The 17,433-nt window shown below is 45.5% G+C and overlaps 1 protein-coding gene across 1 annotated transcript in view; it reads left to right on the plus strand.

The window, feature by feature from the left end:
• The window catches only part of LOC146871989 (synaptophysin-like protein 2), a 922,132-nt gene that overhangs the window by 854,475 nt on the left and 50,224 nt on the right, over window positions 1-17,433 (plus strand). Inside the window, exons 3-4 of the mRNA XM_085652941.1 lie at window positions 6,526-6,650; window positions 9,616-9,814. Coding sequence (XP_085509067.1) covers window positions 6,526-6,650; window positions 9,616-9,814 — 324 coding nt within the window. The remainder of the gene's footprint in view (window positions 1-6,525; window positions 6,651-9,615; window positions 9,815-17,433) is intronic.

A 17,433-nucleotide genomic window follows, 5' to 3' on the forward strand; every position in this document is an offset into this window, starting at 1 on the left:
AACAATCTCAACCTTGAATTTACATGTCATGTGAGCAAGGTATCTGTGAACTTTCTAGACGTAGAAGTGTATATCAGGGAAAACAATCTGGAGACCCGGTTACATCGCAAAGCTACAGCGGGTAACACGGTTCTACATGCTACTAGTCACAATCCCGACCATCTGATACACAGTATCCCCTATGGGGAGATGCTGCGCATCAGACGGATCTGCAACATTGATTTGGAATGTGCTCAGGCACAATTTTCGAGTAAGGAAAGGTTTCTGGCCAGAGGCTATTCTGGTAATGTGCTAGATACAGCTATCAGAAAAGCCAACTATGTTCCTCACCTGTTGACACTAGGCACTGATCGAACTAACCTATCTGTAGTGCCCATAGCAACTACAGAACCGCCCAGATTGATAACTACATATAGTCGTCAGCACAAACAACTGCGCATGATCTTCAATAAAAATTGGCCGGTTGTTCAGAACGATTCCATAATTGGTCACCGAAATTCCCTGAGATAACGTTTCGTAGGGCACGTTCTATGAATGACATGCTTGTCAAAAGTAGTCCTGAAATCTGTACCAGCAGTACCTGGTTGTAAACGCACCAAAGGCTTTATTAAATGTGCTTCATGCAAAGCCTGCAAACTAGGTAGAAATAAAACATCATATAAAATCCCTTTCAGTGACATACCTGTGCCCATATCCAAGAAATTGACGTGCAAATCTGACTTTGCGGTGTATGTGCTGGAGAGTACGTGTGGCCTGCAATATGTTGGTAGTACCAAGTTGCAGGTTCACAAACGTATACTCCAGGACATGCGGGCCATCAGAAATAATGATGCAGCCTACCCAGTTGCTAGACATTTTAAAGAGACCCATGGTAGTTGTCTAGAACTCTTAAGCTACTTTGTGGTGGACATGGTCCCACAGTTGCGCCGCGGGGGTGACCGCGAGGCCCAGCTTAGACAGTTTTCCTGCAGTCCATAGGTAGGAGATAAAGGAATCTCTGCAGGGTTTTCCGCTTCCAGAAGCATGAGGATGAGACTTGGCATATCTGGGCTTTTCCCAAAAGGGTAGAATCAAATTTAAACCCCAGATTTCTATCAGATGGGACTGGGAGAAGAGGGGGATTGAGTTCCGTTGGCCACCAGAGGTCCGCTAGTGGAGGAGATGGCTGATTAAAAAACAGTACGTCCGTTCATGTTTTAGGCCACCAATGGTCAGCAACACGAGCGACTCAAGTTTAATAAATCCACGGAGTATCCACTAGTAAATCCAGCTAGGAGGTACTGACCCCCTTTTCTAAGAGCTTAATGAAATAGTCAGACAAGAGAGGCAGATCTAAGACAAGAATTTTTCTTTCTTTTTATTGATTTTTTTATAGCCTTTCCAGTCTTAGCCCTGAAGAGAATCCATTTAAATGAATTGGGATTTGACATGCGTCGGCACGCTTTACCACTGGGAGATTAGTTTTTCTCATAAATAAGATTCACAACAAAGAGAAATATTGTGTCTCAAATGTACAAACCCTTTGTTGTCCATAATGTTTTGTCCTTGATGGTTGGTAACCCTAGCATGTTGCACTAACATTGTGATGAAATGAAATGTGGGTTACCTTGTTGATTCTGACTGGCTAACACTTGTATTTAATTGTTCTTTGAAAATGTTTTTGATTTTCATTGTTAGTCTGTATTGATACTATATCATTTTGAAGTGTAGTCCAAATCTGTTTCGTGAACTCGAACAATGAGCCTTTATGAAATGCATCTAATATAATTATATGATGTAGACCAAGACATTAATAGAATTTGGTCTTAGCCTGTTTAAATAATTGACAGCGTTACAGTCAGCTAGATATTGTGTGTTTACATTATTTACCGGCCCAATCTAGCTGTTTTTAATAGGGCCAACCCCTCTTTATAGCGCATTATACAATGCGGCGCATTCCCAAATTGTGTGCTTGGTGCTAACAAGGAGGGTGCCGAGTATTAGATTGAGGCAAGTGCTGCCGCGAACCTGTGCTGTCCTGGGGGCAATTTGGGGCACTATTACTTGATTAAAATGGCAAGCTGGTATTTGGGGACCAAATGTGTGGATTGAGTGAAAATAAAAGCTGGTATTTAGGTGACAGAAGAGTAGTTTAAAACTGTGGAAGATTTTTGGGAGGTGGGGGTGTTGAGTTTTGTTTTACTTCAAATGGAAAAGTGTCATTTCATTTGGCATTCAGTTGGCATATTGGTAACAAAATGTGTGTGTTTTTAGGGGAATATGTAAAGCTAATGTTAGGGGGAAAAATTAGATCATGTCCATGCTATATCCGATGCTGATACATGAAGTATAATTTGTGCTGTATTGGGTGCCGTTGTGGCTGATGCGATTTCCTTAGTGCGAGAGGGCTCTTCCTGCTAACGCTGTTAATTCCCAATTTATGTGGAATCATTTTGTGAAATACATTGATAAAGACATTATCATTTCCCTATACTTCCCCTCTAAGTTTATTCTCATTCATAGCATTGTTGCGGGGATTCTGCTCATGCACAGAACTATGTGCAGGAAACCAGGACCTCAGTGAATTGTGGTGTACCAAAAAACTCACCTCTGTACCTAAAACCCCTATCCGACTAACATCAGTGTCTCATTGGTTCTCCGTACTATATCGAAGCTACCAATGATTAGACAACCCAGAACAAGCGACTTAGAATACTCTCAGGAATAGTGGGAATCAAGAACACGTTTTCGTTGTTGTTAGAAGGCGACCTCAGAGGGGCCCGGAGGGGGGCACTGACTAGCCTGAGGTCAACCCTCAAGGTATCGTAGCCGGGCACTGGCGGGAGACTCCTCAGGGGAGGGATCTCGTATCTAGGATCGTACACTCGGCACCACACGACAAAGAGACACCACACCGGGAGTCCTTAAGAACAAATCTTTATCAGATCGGAGTCGTAGGATCTTTATGATCAGCAAGGCAAATATATACAAGTAGAGCACGGGCTCACAGAGTCTCGGGGGGGGGTAGGAGGTAGCGGGACAGTCTTTGGGGATATGGATCAAATGCAGGGGCGTACCCGGCGCACAGCTCACAATCCTCGAGCTGGAGGATACGCTGGTAGTCGTCGGGGTCCGGCGGGACCAAGAGAGTCTGTGGGAGCCGGGAGTCACTCAGCAGGGCTCAAGCACAAGTCGGAGGTCTTACGATCTTCAGGGAGCCGCGAGTCACTCAGCAGGGCTCAAGCACAAGTTCGGAGGTCTTACGATCTTCAGGGAGCCGCGAGTCACTCAGCAGGGCTCAAGCACAAGTTCGGAGGTCTTACGATCTTCAGGGAGCCGCGAGTCACTCAGCAGGGCTCAGGTGTTTCCAAAGGCGAATCTGCCGGATAGTCCCAGAGCACCCCTTGTTATAGGACGACTCCTCTTTGATGTCCGGAGTCTGTGCAGGCAGGGGTCTTGTCACCTGGGGGTCGCTTGTCGGGGTTTCCTGCCATTGTCTTTTGACCCTTTCAGGGCCGGGTCGGGAGGAGTCCCAGACACCCAGCAGGCGTGGAGCCAGCCCTCGGGGAGGCCGGAGGGCCGATCGAAACCCATCTTCCCATGGGAGCTCAGAGGTGTGATGGAAACTGCTCCTCCCTCTCTCATCCCATTGGGAGCGCGATGTCCCCCAGCCGGAGTGGCGCCTCTAGGCCAGGGTCGCGCTGGGGCCGGGCAGCCATCATGGTGCATGAAGGGGGCACGCGGGCCCGGTGTGGCCGAAAGGAGGAAGGCCACGGACGGGGAAGTTCGGGTCGGGTGTGTGTGTGTTCTGGTGGGAAGGATCGGCTAGGCCGTGTGCTCGGGGGCTGCGTGAGGTGCGTGGGTCAGGTTATGTGGTGCGGGGACAGGGATGGCCATGCTACGAGGCCGGGTCTAACAGTTGTTATTCTCATATCAGTCCACAACGTGAGTAATCAGAGACACGGAAAAATGTAAAATGTTTAGTTTTAACTACGTGCTCTAAGATGCAGTATTTTGGCTAACATAAGCAAACAAATTACTTGAAATAATAGCATTGTTACAATTCCATAGAAAACAAAGTGAGAAATCATATTATAATGATAGAAGAAACAGGTCCTATAATACCTTGTGTACCACCCTCCCCTGGCTAATAAGCTATTTTTGTAATAATAATAGAAGGTCTCTAGGTTTGAATGGGGAACCCCATACCTCCAAGATCAGCTTAGGTGAATCAGATCACAGGATCAGCACTGCTCTCTGTGTCTGGAAAGGTTTTCTCCAAGAGTGCCAGCATCGTGCATGCAATGCAATATTAAAGGCACCCGAGTTTCAGATATTTGCAGCTGTGTGCTTGTTGTGTCTAGAGCGTGGGCAGATCAACCTGAATTCAACAGCATACATTGTTATTTGACCTTAACAGTTTCTGCACATAGTGTTCAGACTAAGGTTGCGGTGCACGTCTAGGGATGTGAAAAACAGACAGTTCTCATGTGAAGAAAAGGCAAACAAGCAGTTTTACTTATAAAAATAGCTACCTGTAGTGTCGTGTGCAGAAGCAGCAAAGTGGCAAGATGGCATTAACATCTAAAACGCTTATGCTAACATAGCAATGTGTGCAGGCAAAACCCTGTCTTCACTACAGCATATGACGAAAATCTAAGTGCAAAGTGAAGGGTGAGAAATTGAAAGGAAGTGAAAGATAGAATTGAAGCAAGGTGCCACACACATGTTGAAAATCTGGCATTGCAAACCAAGGTTTTTCAAACTACTTCTAAATCTTTTTACATTTTAGCCAGCGTTTCAATAAATTGGGCTAAATAATATTCAGCTTTACTACCCTTTTTACCATGTTCTCTTCAAGAATGCCCACCCCCCAATACATCTGGGAAGCAGCAAATTTGTTTGGGGCACAATGACAATTTAAAATACAGTCTGTTAGTGCCTCTTTAACACTGTGTATGAATAATGCTATAGGTTTTTGTCACTTTATTTGGAGTGCGTGCTGTAGAATTCATAATTTCGTCCGTTCTTTTCGAAGGTGTTATGTGTAAATTGATTCTACCTAGGGGTAGGCCTTACTAGGTTATTTTTTTATTTTTGGGATTATTTCATGAGTGCTCTGTCAGAACTTCCTCTGAAAGGTTTTAGCTACGTTCTCTGAAAATTGTAGATTTCAGGAGGTTTCCCCCAAACCCCTCCCAGTGAGGATTGACCTTGCTCGGTTCGCTCGATTAGTCTGTATCTATTGTGATATGTTTTGAATGTTTCAAAGGGGGGGGGAGGTTGGCCTATTTTATTTTTCTAGCTTCTCCCCGTATATAGAATGTGAGAAATTAATTGAACAATTAGAGACGCACTCCACTTAATGTCAATATATTATACTTGCAGAAAAATGTTCATGTGTCTGGGAACAAAATGTATTACACTTATAGATTCACGTATGCATAGTTGTGACTTTATATAAATATGGGAACAATAAATCGCCTCTTATTTCTATAATTTCTCAGATCACAATATGTTGTATACGTTTATTACCCATGATGTTTGTCCAAAAGATAGAAAAGAAGATCTTGTGACTTTTAAAACCAAATTCCTGAAATGATTTGAACAAATCTTCAATACTAACAATATATAAAGTTACAGGTGACCTGTTTCGCAGGATTTATCCCGCTTTTTCAATGCTTGTCTGTAAGAACGGCTTTGTAAACAATATAATCCACCGAGTGGTAAAGTCTCATGATACTCCAAATGTTCATTTTTGGGTAAATAGTTGATTCATATTTATGTTGTCAGTGATAAATCTCTCATGCTAATAAAATGGTGAATGTGAGGCTGTCTAGGTGGGTGGCGGGGATGATTGTCTCCTTTTTATAGGTTAGGTGTTGTGATTTTCTCTTATGGTATTTTCCTGGTGGAATGTGGATTGCTGTCTTCTTAAAGGGGCTTGTCAGATGGGAGATGAGAGTGTCATTGCCTTATGGTCTGTGTAGAGTATGAAGTGCGGGCACATCCTCTCTATTATAATTAGGGTGGGAAGTAGGTGATTTTTATTCTTGGAAAAGTTATCAAACAAAGGTCCAGGATGGTATTATTCATAGAGGAGTTTCATGATAAACTCTAGGTAAATGAGTGTCATTTCAATTTGCAGTATGAAGAGCTGTTGTATATGGATATCATTAAACTGTGGCATGGACCCTACATTCCTGGACCTCATTTAGACACCCTAATTTATGGTGTATGCCGGGTGTAAAGCTGCCGATTACCTCTTATGATATATGCCGGGAGTGAGTAGTCTGTTCACGTATGGTATATGTATTGTGCGAGTTGCTAAGATATTTTCTCATGGGATACTTGGAATACATAGTGTGTTTTGATGTACTTTTAAGCAGTAGGTCCAGAGAACCGGATGTATGCCACATTTTGATGATATCCAGTGACTATATTTGATTTAATGGATGTCAGATGTAAAAAATATAATAGATTTTTTGTAGGATGGCACAGGTGTACGATACTCCTCTCATGATATCCCTGTTTCCTCTTCACCAGCTCTTTGCCATCTTTGCCTTTGGAAGCTGTGGGTCGTACAGTGGAGAAACATCAGTTAACGTGAAATGTTCAGCAGAGGCTAAAGACTCAATTCCTATTTCTGTACAATTTGGATATCCATTCAGGTAAGACTGTAGTCAGGAAGAAGCCTGTCTCTGCCCTCCAATGAAGGCAGCTGTCTCTACACTCCAATTAAGGCAGCTGTGTCTCCACATGGGGCATATAGAGCCTGTGGCCTGGATCTCCTTGGCCTTCATTGCCAATGACTGTCTCTGCCCTAAACCGGGCGCTTCACAGCAAGATGTCTGTTCTCTCTAATCCATATAACCAGATGTCACCACTCCCCTAAAATTGGGGCTTCATATCTTGAAGCCTATCTCTTCCCTAATGCATTCGTTTCAGAGACAGATATCTGGCACCAAACACCCTGGGGATTTACAACCTGAAGCCTAGCTCATTAATACCAAGTGGCTTCACAGATAGAGGTCCTGGTCACTCTTCATCTGGGAAATTTACAGCCCCACGCCTGGCTCGCCCTTCACCTCTGTGTGAGGAAAGCTTAGGTGCCTTTAAAAGCTGAGTCAACTCTACCGCAACGTGAATGTTTGACCCTGCAGATCAGCAAAGCACACAGAAACCTTAACAGAAAGCTGGACCCAGCACCAAACTCAGCACTAGGCAGACTGGTCTGTTTTGGGGATTTTTCCAATTAATTACTCCCATGCATCACCACTGCCTTGATGGCTATCTCAATAATAGGTGCAATCTTCCCTCATCCATCTTGAAATAAATCTCCAGCCAACCCCTCACTCAGCTACCCAACACAATCAATACCTCACACTCACAACACACCTTCCTTGACATTCTCAAAACAGGACACATTCCCCATCTCTTAAGGAAGATAATGAGCCAGATACTCTCCTATGATCCACCTCCCATTCATCAAAAAAACACAAAACTCAAAAAGTTGCTGTCATTCGAAAACATGTGAATATCAACCTACAAGACTATCAAGTAAGCTTTAGACCCCAACGTCGCAAAGAGAAGGCCACCTGTCAAGTTGTGTATGATGCTTCCTACATCGCAGCCCAAATGCTTGATTGATTGAGCCGAAGGTGACCCCATCCACTCCGTGCTACTTGATGTGTCAGCAGCCTTTGTGGCCACTGATTATCAAATCCTGATAAGCCAAATATCCTCTCAAAGAGCCTGCATTTCCCCTAGCACTGGTTATTTGGTTCTTCTTCCAAGTCACTAGATGCTTGGAGTCATTCAGATGGGCTCACCCCGTTCCCAGCAGCCACCTGTGAGCGGTGCTGTCCTCCTTTCACCAATCACCTCCCCTGTCCTTTCACCACTCACCTCCCTGTCCTTTCACCACTCACCTCCCCTGTCCTTTCACCACTCACCTCCCCTGTCCTTTCACCACTCACCTTCCCTGTCCGTGGAAGTTCTCCGAATCTTTGTTGCAACCACAACATCAGTATTCAGTGGTATGCAGATGACAACTAGTTATGCCTTTAACTTTCTGCAGTTTAAAAAAAAAAAAATCAAGCGCCCCAAGGATTGCCACACAACCAGCCATTGCCTACTTGAAACCGAAACCAAACAATACCGAGCTCGTCTTTTTGGCCCATATTGCTAAGAAATAGAAAGCTCACATCAGCTCTCGGTTCTACAAATTTCAAATATTTCATTGCAAAGCTGACTTCAGAAAGAGCACTTGAGTGCGTGTCTTGTGTCACACGAACAACGGCAACGCCCCGCTCTCTTGGTCCAGCCTAGCACCGTGGAGAGCACCCTGCACGCTTTGCACGTCACGGCTGCCTCATCCTTTCTGGCTGTCTTCATCGCTTGGCCGTCCAGGCTCACATCAGTGAAGGAGTGTGCACTCCCATAACTGGCAGGAAAACTCTTATTTACTAGAACACCACAAGGCATTAGGACATCGTCAAACTGGAAGTGAAAAAGTACAAAAACCAATAACAAGACGCAAAGGGAAGCCTTCACGAGTTACATGTCTAGTTTACGGATTAACATTCCGGCACAGATCCGATGTGCTCCTTCATTTGAGAATAGCGACGAAGCTCCATCTTTGTACACAGCATCCCACCTAACATCAGCGGGGCCTGCCCAGCTCTCCTCATTCCGCCCAGGCTAAACTCAGATAAGATTCCCCCCATGCTTAGGACTAGTACTTTATGTGACCCTGCATCCCCCGTTACCAGGTTCAACAGCACTCCGCTGCTCTCTCGCCAGGTGAGTTCCTGCATATATTCATGTGTACCTGCATGCATGACTGGCTCCTCTCCCATCTCATCTGTCTTTGCCCTCTCTTGTCTTTTCCTCCTACCTCTCTCCTGCTCTTTTCCCACCTGGCCGGTCTCTTCTCTTTGCCTTTCCATTGTTACCCTGTCTCTTATTGTGCCTTTCTTCACTGGCTTATCTCTTTCCTCTTACCTGTCTCAATATTTAGCACTCATACCCTCCCTTACCAGTCTATCTACTGCTTGTCTCCTATGCACTTCTCCTTATCATCTGTCTTCCCTTTTACCGGGTTCTTCTCCACGTGCCTCTGACCTTGGCGGTCCCTTGTCCCTCACCTGTCTCCAATAGCCCTCCTCTCTGCGGATCTCTCTGCTCTCTAACTGGCCTCTCTACATGCTGATTTCCGCCTCACCTGTCTCTCCCACCTGTACTGGTCTCCTGCCTCGATCGTCTTTCTCCTCATCTGTCTATCTGACCACACATCTCTCCCTTCCTGTCTCCTCTCATGGGGTCTCAGTCCTTTTTTAACGTACATTTCCTATCTCTTTTCTTATTATTCTTCAATAACCTTTCCCATTTCCTCTTTTATGTCCCTCTCCTCACCACTCACCCCACTCTTCTATCCCAATCTCACTCGACTGTCTATATCCTTCTTTGTCATTCCCCCTTCCTCTATCCTAATGTATGCTCCCACCTCTCTCCCTTCATCTGTCTCTTCTCCCTCACCTATGCATTCATTTCGCTGTCTCCAGTGTCCCTTGTCCCTGTACACCTCCCCTCCCCCAGCGCTCTCAGTGACTGACGGTCCTCCATCTTGTGCAGGTTGTACCAGCAGCGCTACGACATGCCATGCGAGGCGACGGGCGACAAGCGGATTGGGCACCTCATGGGAGACTTCTCCTCCTCGGCTGAGTTCTTTGTCACCATGGGAGTGTTCGCGTTTCTCTACAGCATGGCCGCCCTGGTACTGTACCTGCGCTTCCACGGCTTCTACACCGAGAACAGGAAGGCCGCCCTGGTGGTGAGTGCTGCACGTGGGAGCGAGGGAGAGACACGGCTCAGGATAGGTCAGCTCCGAGTTTTATTTATGTGGGCCATGGGGGGGGGGGGTGGAAATGTGCGAGGTTTGGGAATGTAGCCGAGGCCTGAGGGGTTACACCAGGCAGGGTTCCAGAGAGGCACTCGGGTGCACAGGATACATTACGTGTGTAGACTGTTGCCCAAACTTTAAGATCGGATTGAAGTCATTGTTCACCAGCTGCTGATCTCTAAGGATAGAAATAAGGATAAGTCAAAATCTCAAAGAGCCCCCCACTGCGAGGGTCAGAGTGATTGGTACTTCCACTCTAAGGGGGTGTGTAGTTATACCCCAAATATAGAACAGATCACGCAGTGAGTGCAGGATAACTCGTATCATTTCTTAGCTCAGAAGCTACAACCACCATCAAGCAGGACTCCGGCATAAGTAACAGACTTAGAACTACCAGGATGCCCTGGACACAGTGACCAGACTCTGGATTGTGTTCTATGATCTTGAAACAGTCGAGGATGCAGAAGGTTGTTTACCCCAAACTCACATACACTACAGGTCAATCCCCAAGTGTATTGGTATCAGAAATATTACTATTCACTACATGCGCCTGTGTTCCTGGCTGACTGTAGGCGTTGGTGATGCCCATGAAGGCTTCTAGGACAATGTCTAAATCCAAGGCATTCATTGGGATTGGGTTTCCCAAGGCGGAGTAAGGGGGACTGAGCAAAGGCAGAACAGTATTTTACATGACACTTCCACTGAAAGAAAAAAATCAATATGCTGATTCTTGAGTAACAGATGGTACATAGGGTAAGGACACACCTAACTGCTGTGACATTGAATGAGTGGGTGGCCCTATATTTTTTTCCGGCGAATATATGTGTACTAACTATGTGTCCCAATAAAGAAGAGCACATCAAGGACCTTGTATAGAAAGGATACTGGCCATGGAGTGTACCTTTTATCTGTTTCCACAAATTCATAATTTCATGGGTATACATAATAATAAAAAGGAGTTCGATTTTGCTTCACATTGGCACCTTTACTGAAATTCTTTGGGCATTTTCTGGGTTTATGACCAATCCGTTTAGAGAATTCTGGCCAATATCCAAGAGATTGCTTAAGTAAGGCCTATCAGAACTTTTGAAAAATGTAAACTGTCATTTAGCTCTCGGAATCATTCTCTCTAGAAAATGCAAAATGTGCTAAATGTGTTTATTTTCTAAAATGTTAAACTAAAAACACAGTTCCTGCTTATGCTCTCTTTAGCTACTGTGCATGAAAGGCCCCCATGCAAACAGTAGTGCAAATTCACCTGACCATCTTCTCATTTTGTGAATTATGGTTGTATGTACTGCCCTTTGTAGAGCATGTCTTTATCAATCAAGCGTGTTCTGAATTCTCCGCAGACTTTAAGTATTTGTAATTGTGAAGACTGACGCTAGTACTGAAGCCCACCGCTCTACAGCCAGTCTCATAAAGTACTCGTTGACAGGAGGTTCAACTGTCAGTGCAAAATTTAAAATAGATAATTTGCAACATTTATCCACAAGGCCTTATTCTGGTGGCTAGATTGTGACTCTCCTTCTGGCTGATGTACTGAAGTTTCATACTAATAGACACAATTTGTGCCATAGTCAAGAAGCCCAGTTACATCTTAAATTATTATATTTCTACCTGGCCTGGGTCAACAGTGAACACATTCAGCATAAGAGAGTGAATTATGATGTTGAATGTCTATTTGCGTGGCTTGCTTTTGGCTGTATCGTGTTTCAGGCATTTCTGTTAGAACATTACAGAAAACTTCATAGTCTAATCAACTGGACAGTAAAACTATCACGTAGATCACATATAGCCAAGGACTTTCTTAAAATAAAAATGAGATATCCGGTGATAGCCCACCTAATTCAACAATTTACTAGTACTTTCCCAGTAACATTAACTGGATTTTAAATGAGCCTGGCAGCAAATTCTTTTGAAGGCCTGGTCAGAGCAGAGTACCTTTGCTTACATTAGCATGATTCATGCAGACATTTTCACAATTGCCTTTGACACTTATATGATATTCCAAATGGGAAGCTTTACCATTGTATATGTTTCTGTCATACATCCAAGTAAATACACTTGAAGACCCTTTGTGCATGAGTGTTCTTGATATCCATATGATTAAGTGCGCTCTGTACATTGTGGTCCACGGTTCGATAAATGCAAAGCCTATCTCAAGTACGGGCACCTTGCTCAGCTTGAAGTAACACTAGACACCATTAGCACTAATTAATTAGATTTCCCATTCTCACACATGGTTTAATATTTTTAGTTTTAATATTATTTTTATACTAATTCTATTATGTGGTTGTGTTGCATGACTTGACCCAGTAAATATGGTTGAAGTGACATATTTTCTTTCTTTTTGGAATGCCATGTATAATTTTCTTTTCACTTCTTACAAAATGCACATTTTGGTCATGGTCTGAATTGTAAAATGGGGACCTCTAGCTGACTTGCTCTCAAATAGTAACCCTACTTAAATAGTGCATGTTTTAGTAGGAGTACAGTCAAACGTTTTGCAGAATTATGTGCAGAGGACATTACATCTACTTACTGAACTTTCAAGGTTTTGGTAACTTAGTATTTACTGTGTAAATAACGGGTTACGGACAACATAGTCCCTTTGTAAATATCAAAATAATTGAATGAAACACCCATTATTTTTAAGGTGGAGCCCCAAGTATAAGGGTAGAACGTGATAATTCTATCCCCCCAGTGTATAGTCAAAGGTTGCTTTTCATATCCAAAAAGGAAACAACTTGCTGTGGAGTATAATAGATAAACTCTGTTTGTGTCCCCCACGTGATTCATGGTGTGAATTCCATTGCAAAACCAAAGGGGATGATGGACGGAGTGTTGAACATTGCAAGCACTCACCCCCAGTCAACTGATCTGGGTTTAATCCATCATCATTCTTTAGCTCACTCCGCCACCCCAGTTCAGACATGGTCATATGCAAATCAGTCTGACCCTGTGCTTCATGGGAACAGTCCAGCCCGAACTGCCAAGCCATGTCTTCCCTGGACCGGAAACAAGCATCCTGGGACCGGTTTCTGGCTAATCAGCCGTCATCAGCCAGGCTAGCTTGAATCCAGTGGCAAAGTGAGCATGGGACCCACGTCTGGGCATACCCTGCCAACTTAGGGCGAACAAAGCAAAACCAAAGGGGATGATGGACGGAGTGTTGAACATTGCAAGCACTCACCCTCAGTCAACTGATCTGGGTTTAATCCATCATCATTCTTTAGCTCACTCCGCCACCCCAGTTCAGACATGGCCATATGCAAATCAGTCTGACCCTGTGCCTCATGGGAACAGTCATACCCTGAAATTGCCCTTGATTTTCATTGGTAGTCTGCAGATGCAAGTCCTTTGGGCCACTACAGTAGTAACACATTTGAGAAACCATTCTGGGCCCTATTCACAAAGGTACATTTCTACGTGTAAATTTACTTGTGCAAATCTCCTACTGCACTTGTAGTGCACTTTCTTGCTCTTCTCCATTTCAATGTGTGAAGTTACTTCAAAATATAGACTTAAATGTCTCAACCCCCTGAATTCTGGGGGTAAAGTCTCCTACAACACGATTTAGGAATGAAAAGTCACTACTATATCTGCAGAAAAGAACATGGAAAATCAAAAACGTTTCTTCAACTTAAGAAAATGCTATTATTTTGATATAAAATAATTTTACATTTTTATTTTAAATCTAGAACGAATAGAATAACATATTACACTCAAAGAGCAGGAGAGCCTACCTACCTTACGCCGCCACCGCCAGGAGTCATTTTTTGGGGCCAACGAAGCAGGCAGCAAGCACCAGAGGAGCATTTACACCGCGTCGCCGCCCCGGGACTCCAACTCCCGGCAGCCCCAGCGGCGGCGCCTACAGCTGACGCGCTGTGAGCGCCAGGAGACGCCTTAAGTGACCGGGCAGACCGGCGGAGCAGGGGGGAGAGCAGGAGAGCCTACCTACCTTACGCCGCCACCGCCAGGAGTCATTTTTTGGGGCCAACGAAGCAGGCAGCAAGCACCAGAGGAGCATTTACACCGCGTCGCCGCCCCGGGACTCCAACTCCCGGCAGCCCCAGCGGCGGCGCCTACAGCTGACGCGCAGTGAGCGCCAGGAGACGCCTTAAGTGACCGGGCAGACCGGCGGAGCAGGGGGGAGAGCAGGAGAGCCTACCTACCTTACGCCGCCACCGCCAGGAGTCATTTTTTGGAGCCAACGAAGCAGGCAGCAAGCACCAGAGGAGCATTTACACCGCGTCGCCGCCCCGGGACTCCAACTCCCGGCAGCCCCAGCGGCGGCGCCTACAGCTGACGCGCTGTGAGCGCCAGGAGACGCCTTAAGTGACCGGGCAGACCGGCGGAGCAGGGGGGAGAGCAGGAGAGCCTACCTACCTTACGCCGCCACCGCCAGGAGTCATTTTTTGGGGCCAACGAAGCAGGCAGCAAGCACCAGAGGAGCATTTACACCGCATCGCCGCCCCGGGACTCCAACTCCCGGCAGCCCCAGCGGCGGCGCCTACAGCTGACGCGCTGTGAGCGCCAGGAGACGCCTTAAGTGACCGGGCAGACCCGCTTCGCGGGACGCGCGGGACCGCGCCGGGCTAAGCCCGGGCAAAGGGCGGGCCGTCTGTGGCCGTCCGGGGCAGGAGGAGGCAGGGCTGGGCCATCCCTCTGACATCGGACTCCAGGACATCTGCCCCACATCAGGTACCGCTGTTGTCTGTCACACATACATTCTTGCTCCATGAGTGTGGCTGTGGAGTTGTTCAGCGTTAGTGTACATTGGTTGTAAACTGGACTAAGTTATAGCCGACATTCAATTTCGGCCCATATCATATTATGTCTAGCCCTAAGAAAAACAAGGTGGTCACGGGGGCTGGTTCCATGAATAATTTTCTTGTGAAGAGGGTGACCAAAATTAACGAGGATAGAAGGGCCTCTTTGGGTAAAGTAGACGCTCTAGATTACGTCCCCTCCCCAGTTAGAGCTGCTACACTGGAGGATTTCCAAGATGGTGAAAGAAACTTGGACTGTACGCTAGATGAACAAAACGCTACTGAGTCAATAAGTAATACAGTAGCTTCCATCCACCAGGAGCCTGACACTGCATTAATGGTCCCTACAATGAATGATGTGTTATGCCCTGACTCTGAGGAAGAGACAGAAATATTGGAAGAAATCAGGGGAAAGAGACCCTTTAGATCATGCAGAAGGCAGCAAAGCAAGAGGGGGGGTAAGACCGCCCACAGGAGAAGAGGGGAAAATCACCGGCCGGATAGTTACATCTCCCCTAAATCTAAACCTAATGCTGAGATTATAAAGGAACCCAGTATTACACTGAGCCCAGAGCAGTTTGATGTACTAATTAAACGTATTGAGGCGGCTGTGGACCTAAAACTTAAGGCTTCCATTGACAGTCTTACAGTCAAATTGAACACCGCAAATGCGGAGCTTAAAAGACTAGGAGGTCTATTGGACCAACAGCTGGTCAAACTTTCTCAGGTGAATTCCTTACCCCCTCAAATTAGTTTAGTAAGTCCTGAAGTGACGGGAGTTAGTGCTACAAAAGCCCCCAACCCTCCTTCTATGATCCCTGCGGTTAGTTGCCCGGTAAATAACTCTACTGTTCCCCCAGCCATCTGCCCCCCCACCAGCAGATTTGAATGCTGACCAGGCTAGGGGATTGCAGAGACCTGGCCCCTTATATAACACTAACGTTGCACAAAGTAGACGCGTCAATACTATTAATTTGCCCCCGGAATGCGCCCCTTATGTCATCGTACTTGCAAATGTTCCGTTGTTATGCGCAGGTAATAATGAGCCGCAAGAGGAAGCGCACGATTCTCTCAAAAACAAAGTGGTGGCCTGGTTAGGTGTTAAATGTGGTTTCCCTTCCAAACATGCTGGAGATATTATTACGACGAGGAGAGTGAATTGGATTGGCCCATCAAGGAAATCATGTAGAGGGGATTGCGTGGTTGTGAACTTTAAATACCCACAACATGTGGCCACAGTCCTCCTAAGGGCAGCATCCCTGTTGGAGGACAGTAACAGCATCCGAGTGCGTCCACTTGGGTACTTCTACAACCAGGCCAATTTTCCCTCCTTGCCCAGACCAAGATCAAATCCATTTACCCCGGTGGGGCCCAGTTGGGCGCATGAAAGTTCGTTGCAGGCCCGTGATAACTCTAGTATATTTGGTCCACCCATTACAACATATAACAGGTTTAATGCGCTCTCAGGCCTCGACCTCTGTGATTGACGGGGTGAGGGAGAGGGTACAGAGGACGCCGCCATAGCGGCCCCAACACCAGTGGTCCATGTACCTTCTTCTGAGGCGGTTAAGAACAGTTCCCCAGAGATTATTAGTGACAACGGGGACACGGTTAGGCTGTTATCTTGGAACATTGCTGGGTTGCGGGCTAAGAAGGGAGACCCCAATTGGGAAAACTTTGTAAAGCGTTATGATGTTATCGCCTTGCAAGAGACTTGGGACTTGGAGTGTGATTACTGGATAGATGGCTTCACATCATTCTTTGTCCCTGCTTTGCCTTCCCCTGCCGGACGGAACAAAGGAGGTCTTATGATGCTGGTTTCGGTGAATTTAAAAGGCAAATTGATCATGATAGACTGCGCTTCCAATAACTTTATTATTCTGGAGCTAACTTTAGAGGATGGTGGTAAACTACTGTTGATTAACTGTTATAGTGCTCCTAACAGCAACCCTGAATCCTTGCATTTTAATTGGTTATCTGATTTTTTAATTCTCTACGGAGACAAGCATTCCACTCTGTATCGATTCATTTTAATGGGTGATTTTAATGTTCATTTGTGTTCTAAATGTGTTATGGCGGAATCGGAGGGGCCAGACAGTGTGTCACCCCCTCATTTAGAACACTCACTGAAGGGTCGAGCACTTGAATATGTACTGCAGGAAAATGAGCTATTTGAACCTGAATTTTATGATAATAGTACACGGGTTGCCACCTACACGGGAAGGGCTAGCGACTCGATAATTGATTTTATTTTTGTCTCGAGATACTTTCTTAATCATGTGATTTCATATAATGCAATTGCTATGCCCATGAGTGATCATAATCCTGTTGGACTGGTGTTAACAAATAGCGCCTTCTTGTCAAAATCTGTTGTTCTCCATCGAACTATATTGCCTGTAAAGGAAAAGGATCAGGGGAGAAGACTTAAATGGGAGACGGTTGTACCGGAAATTGTTTTTACAACTTTATCCAACTCAGTCGCGGAAGAGTTATTAGTGTGTGCCACTCCATCAGCTGGGCTTAATGATATCATATCTTCCTTTGAAGATATTTGCCGGTTTGTGTCTAGCAGTCTCTTAGCCAAAGGGCAGGGGGCTAAACAACAGCCGGCTAAAGGCTGGTTTGATAAAAATTGCAGTAAAGCTCATAACCGCCTTAAAAAAGCCCTTAACACTCGCCCAAGGGATAAGGAGCTTGTGGCGCGTTTAAGAAAGGATTACAACACGGCCACTACTCTGCGTAAAAATGAATTAAAAATGAAAGCTTGGGAGG

The sequence above is a fragment of the Triturus cristatus genome, chromosome 1_1 (assembly GCF_964204655.1).
Source record: "Triturus cristatus chromosome 1_1, aTriCri1.1, whole genome shotgun sequence".
Taxonomy (NCBI): Eukaryota; Metazoa; Chordata; class Amphibia; order Caudata; family Salamandridae; genus Triturus; species Triturus cristatus.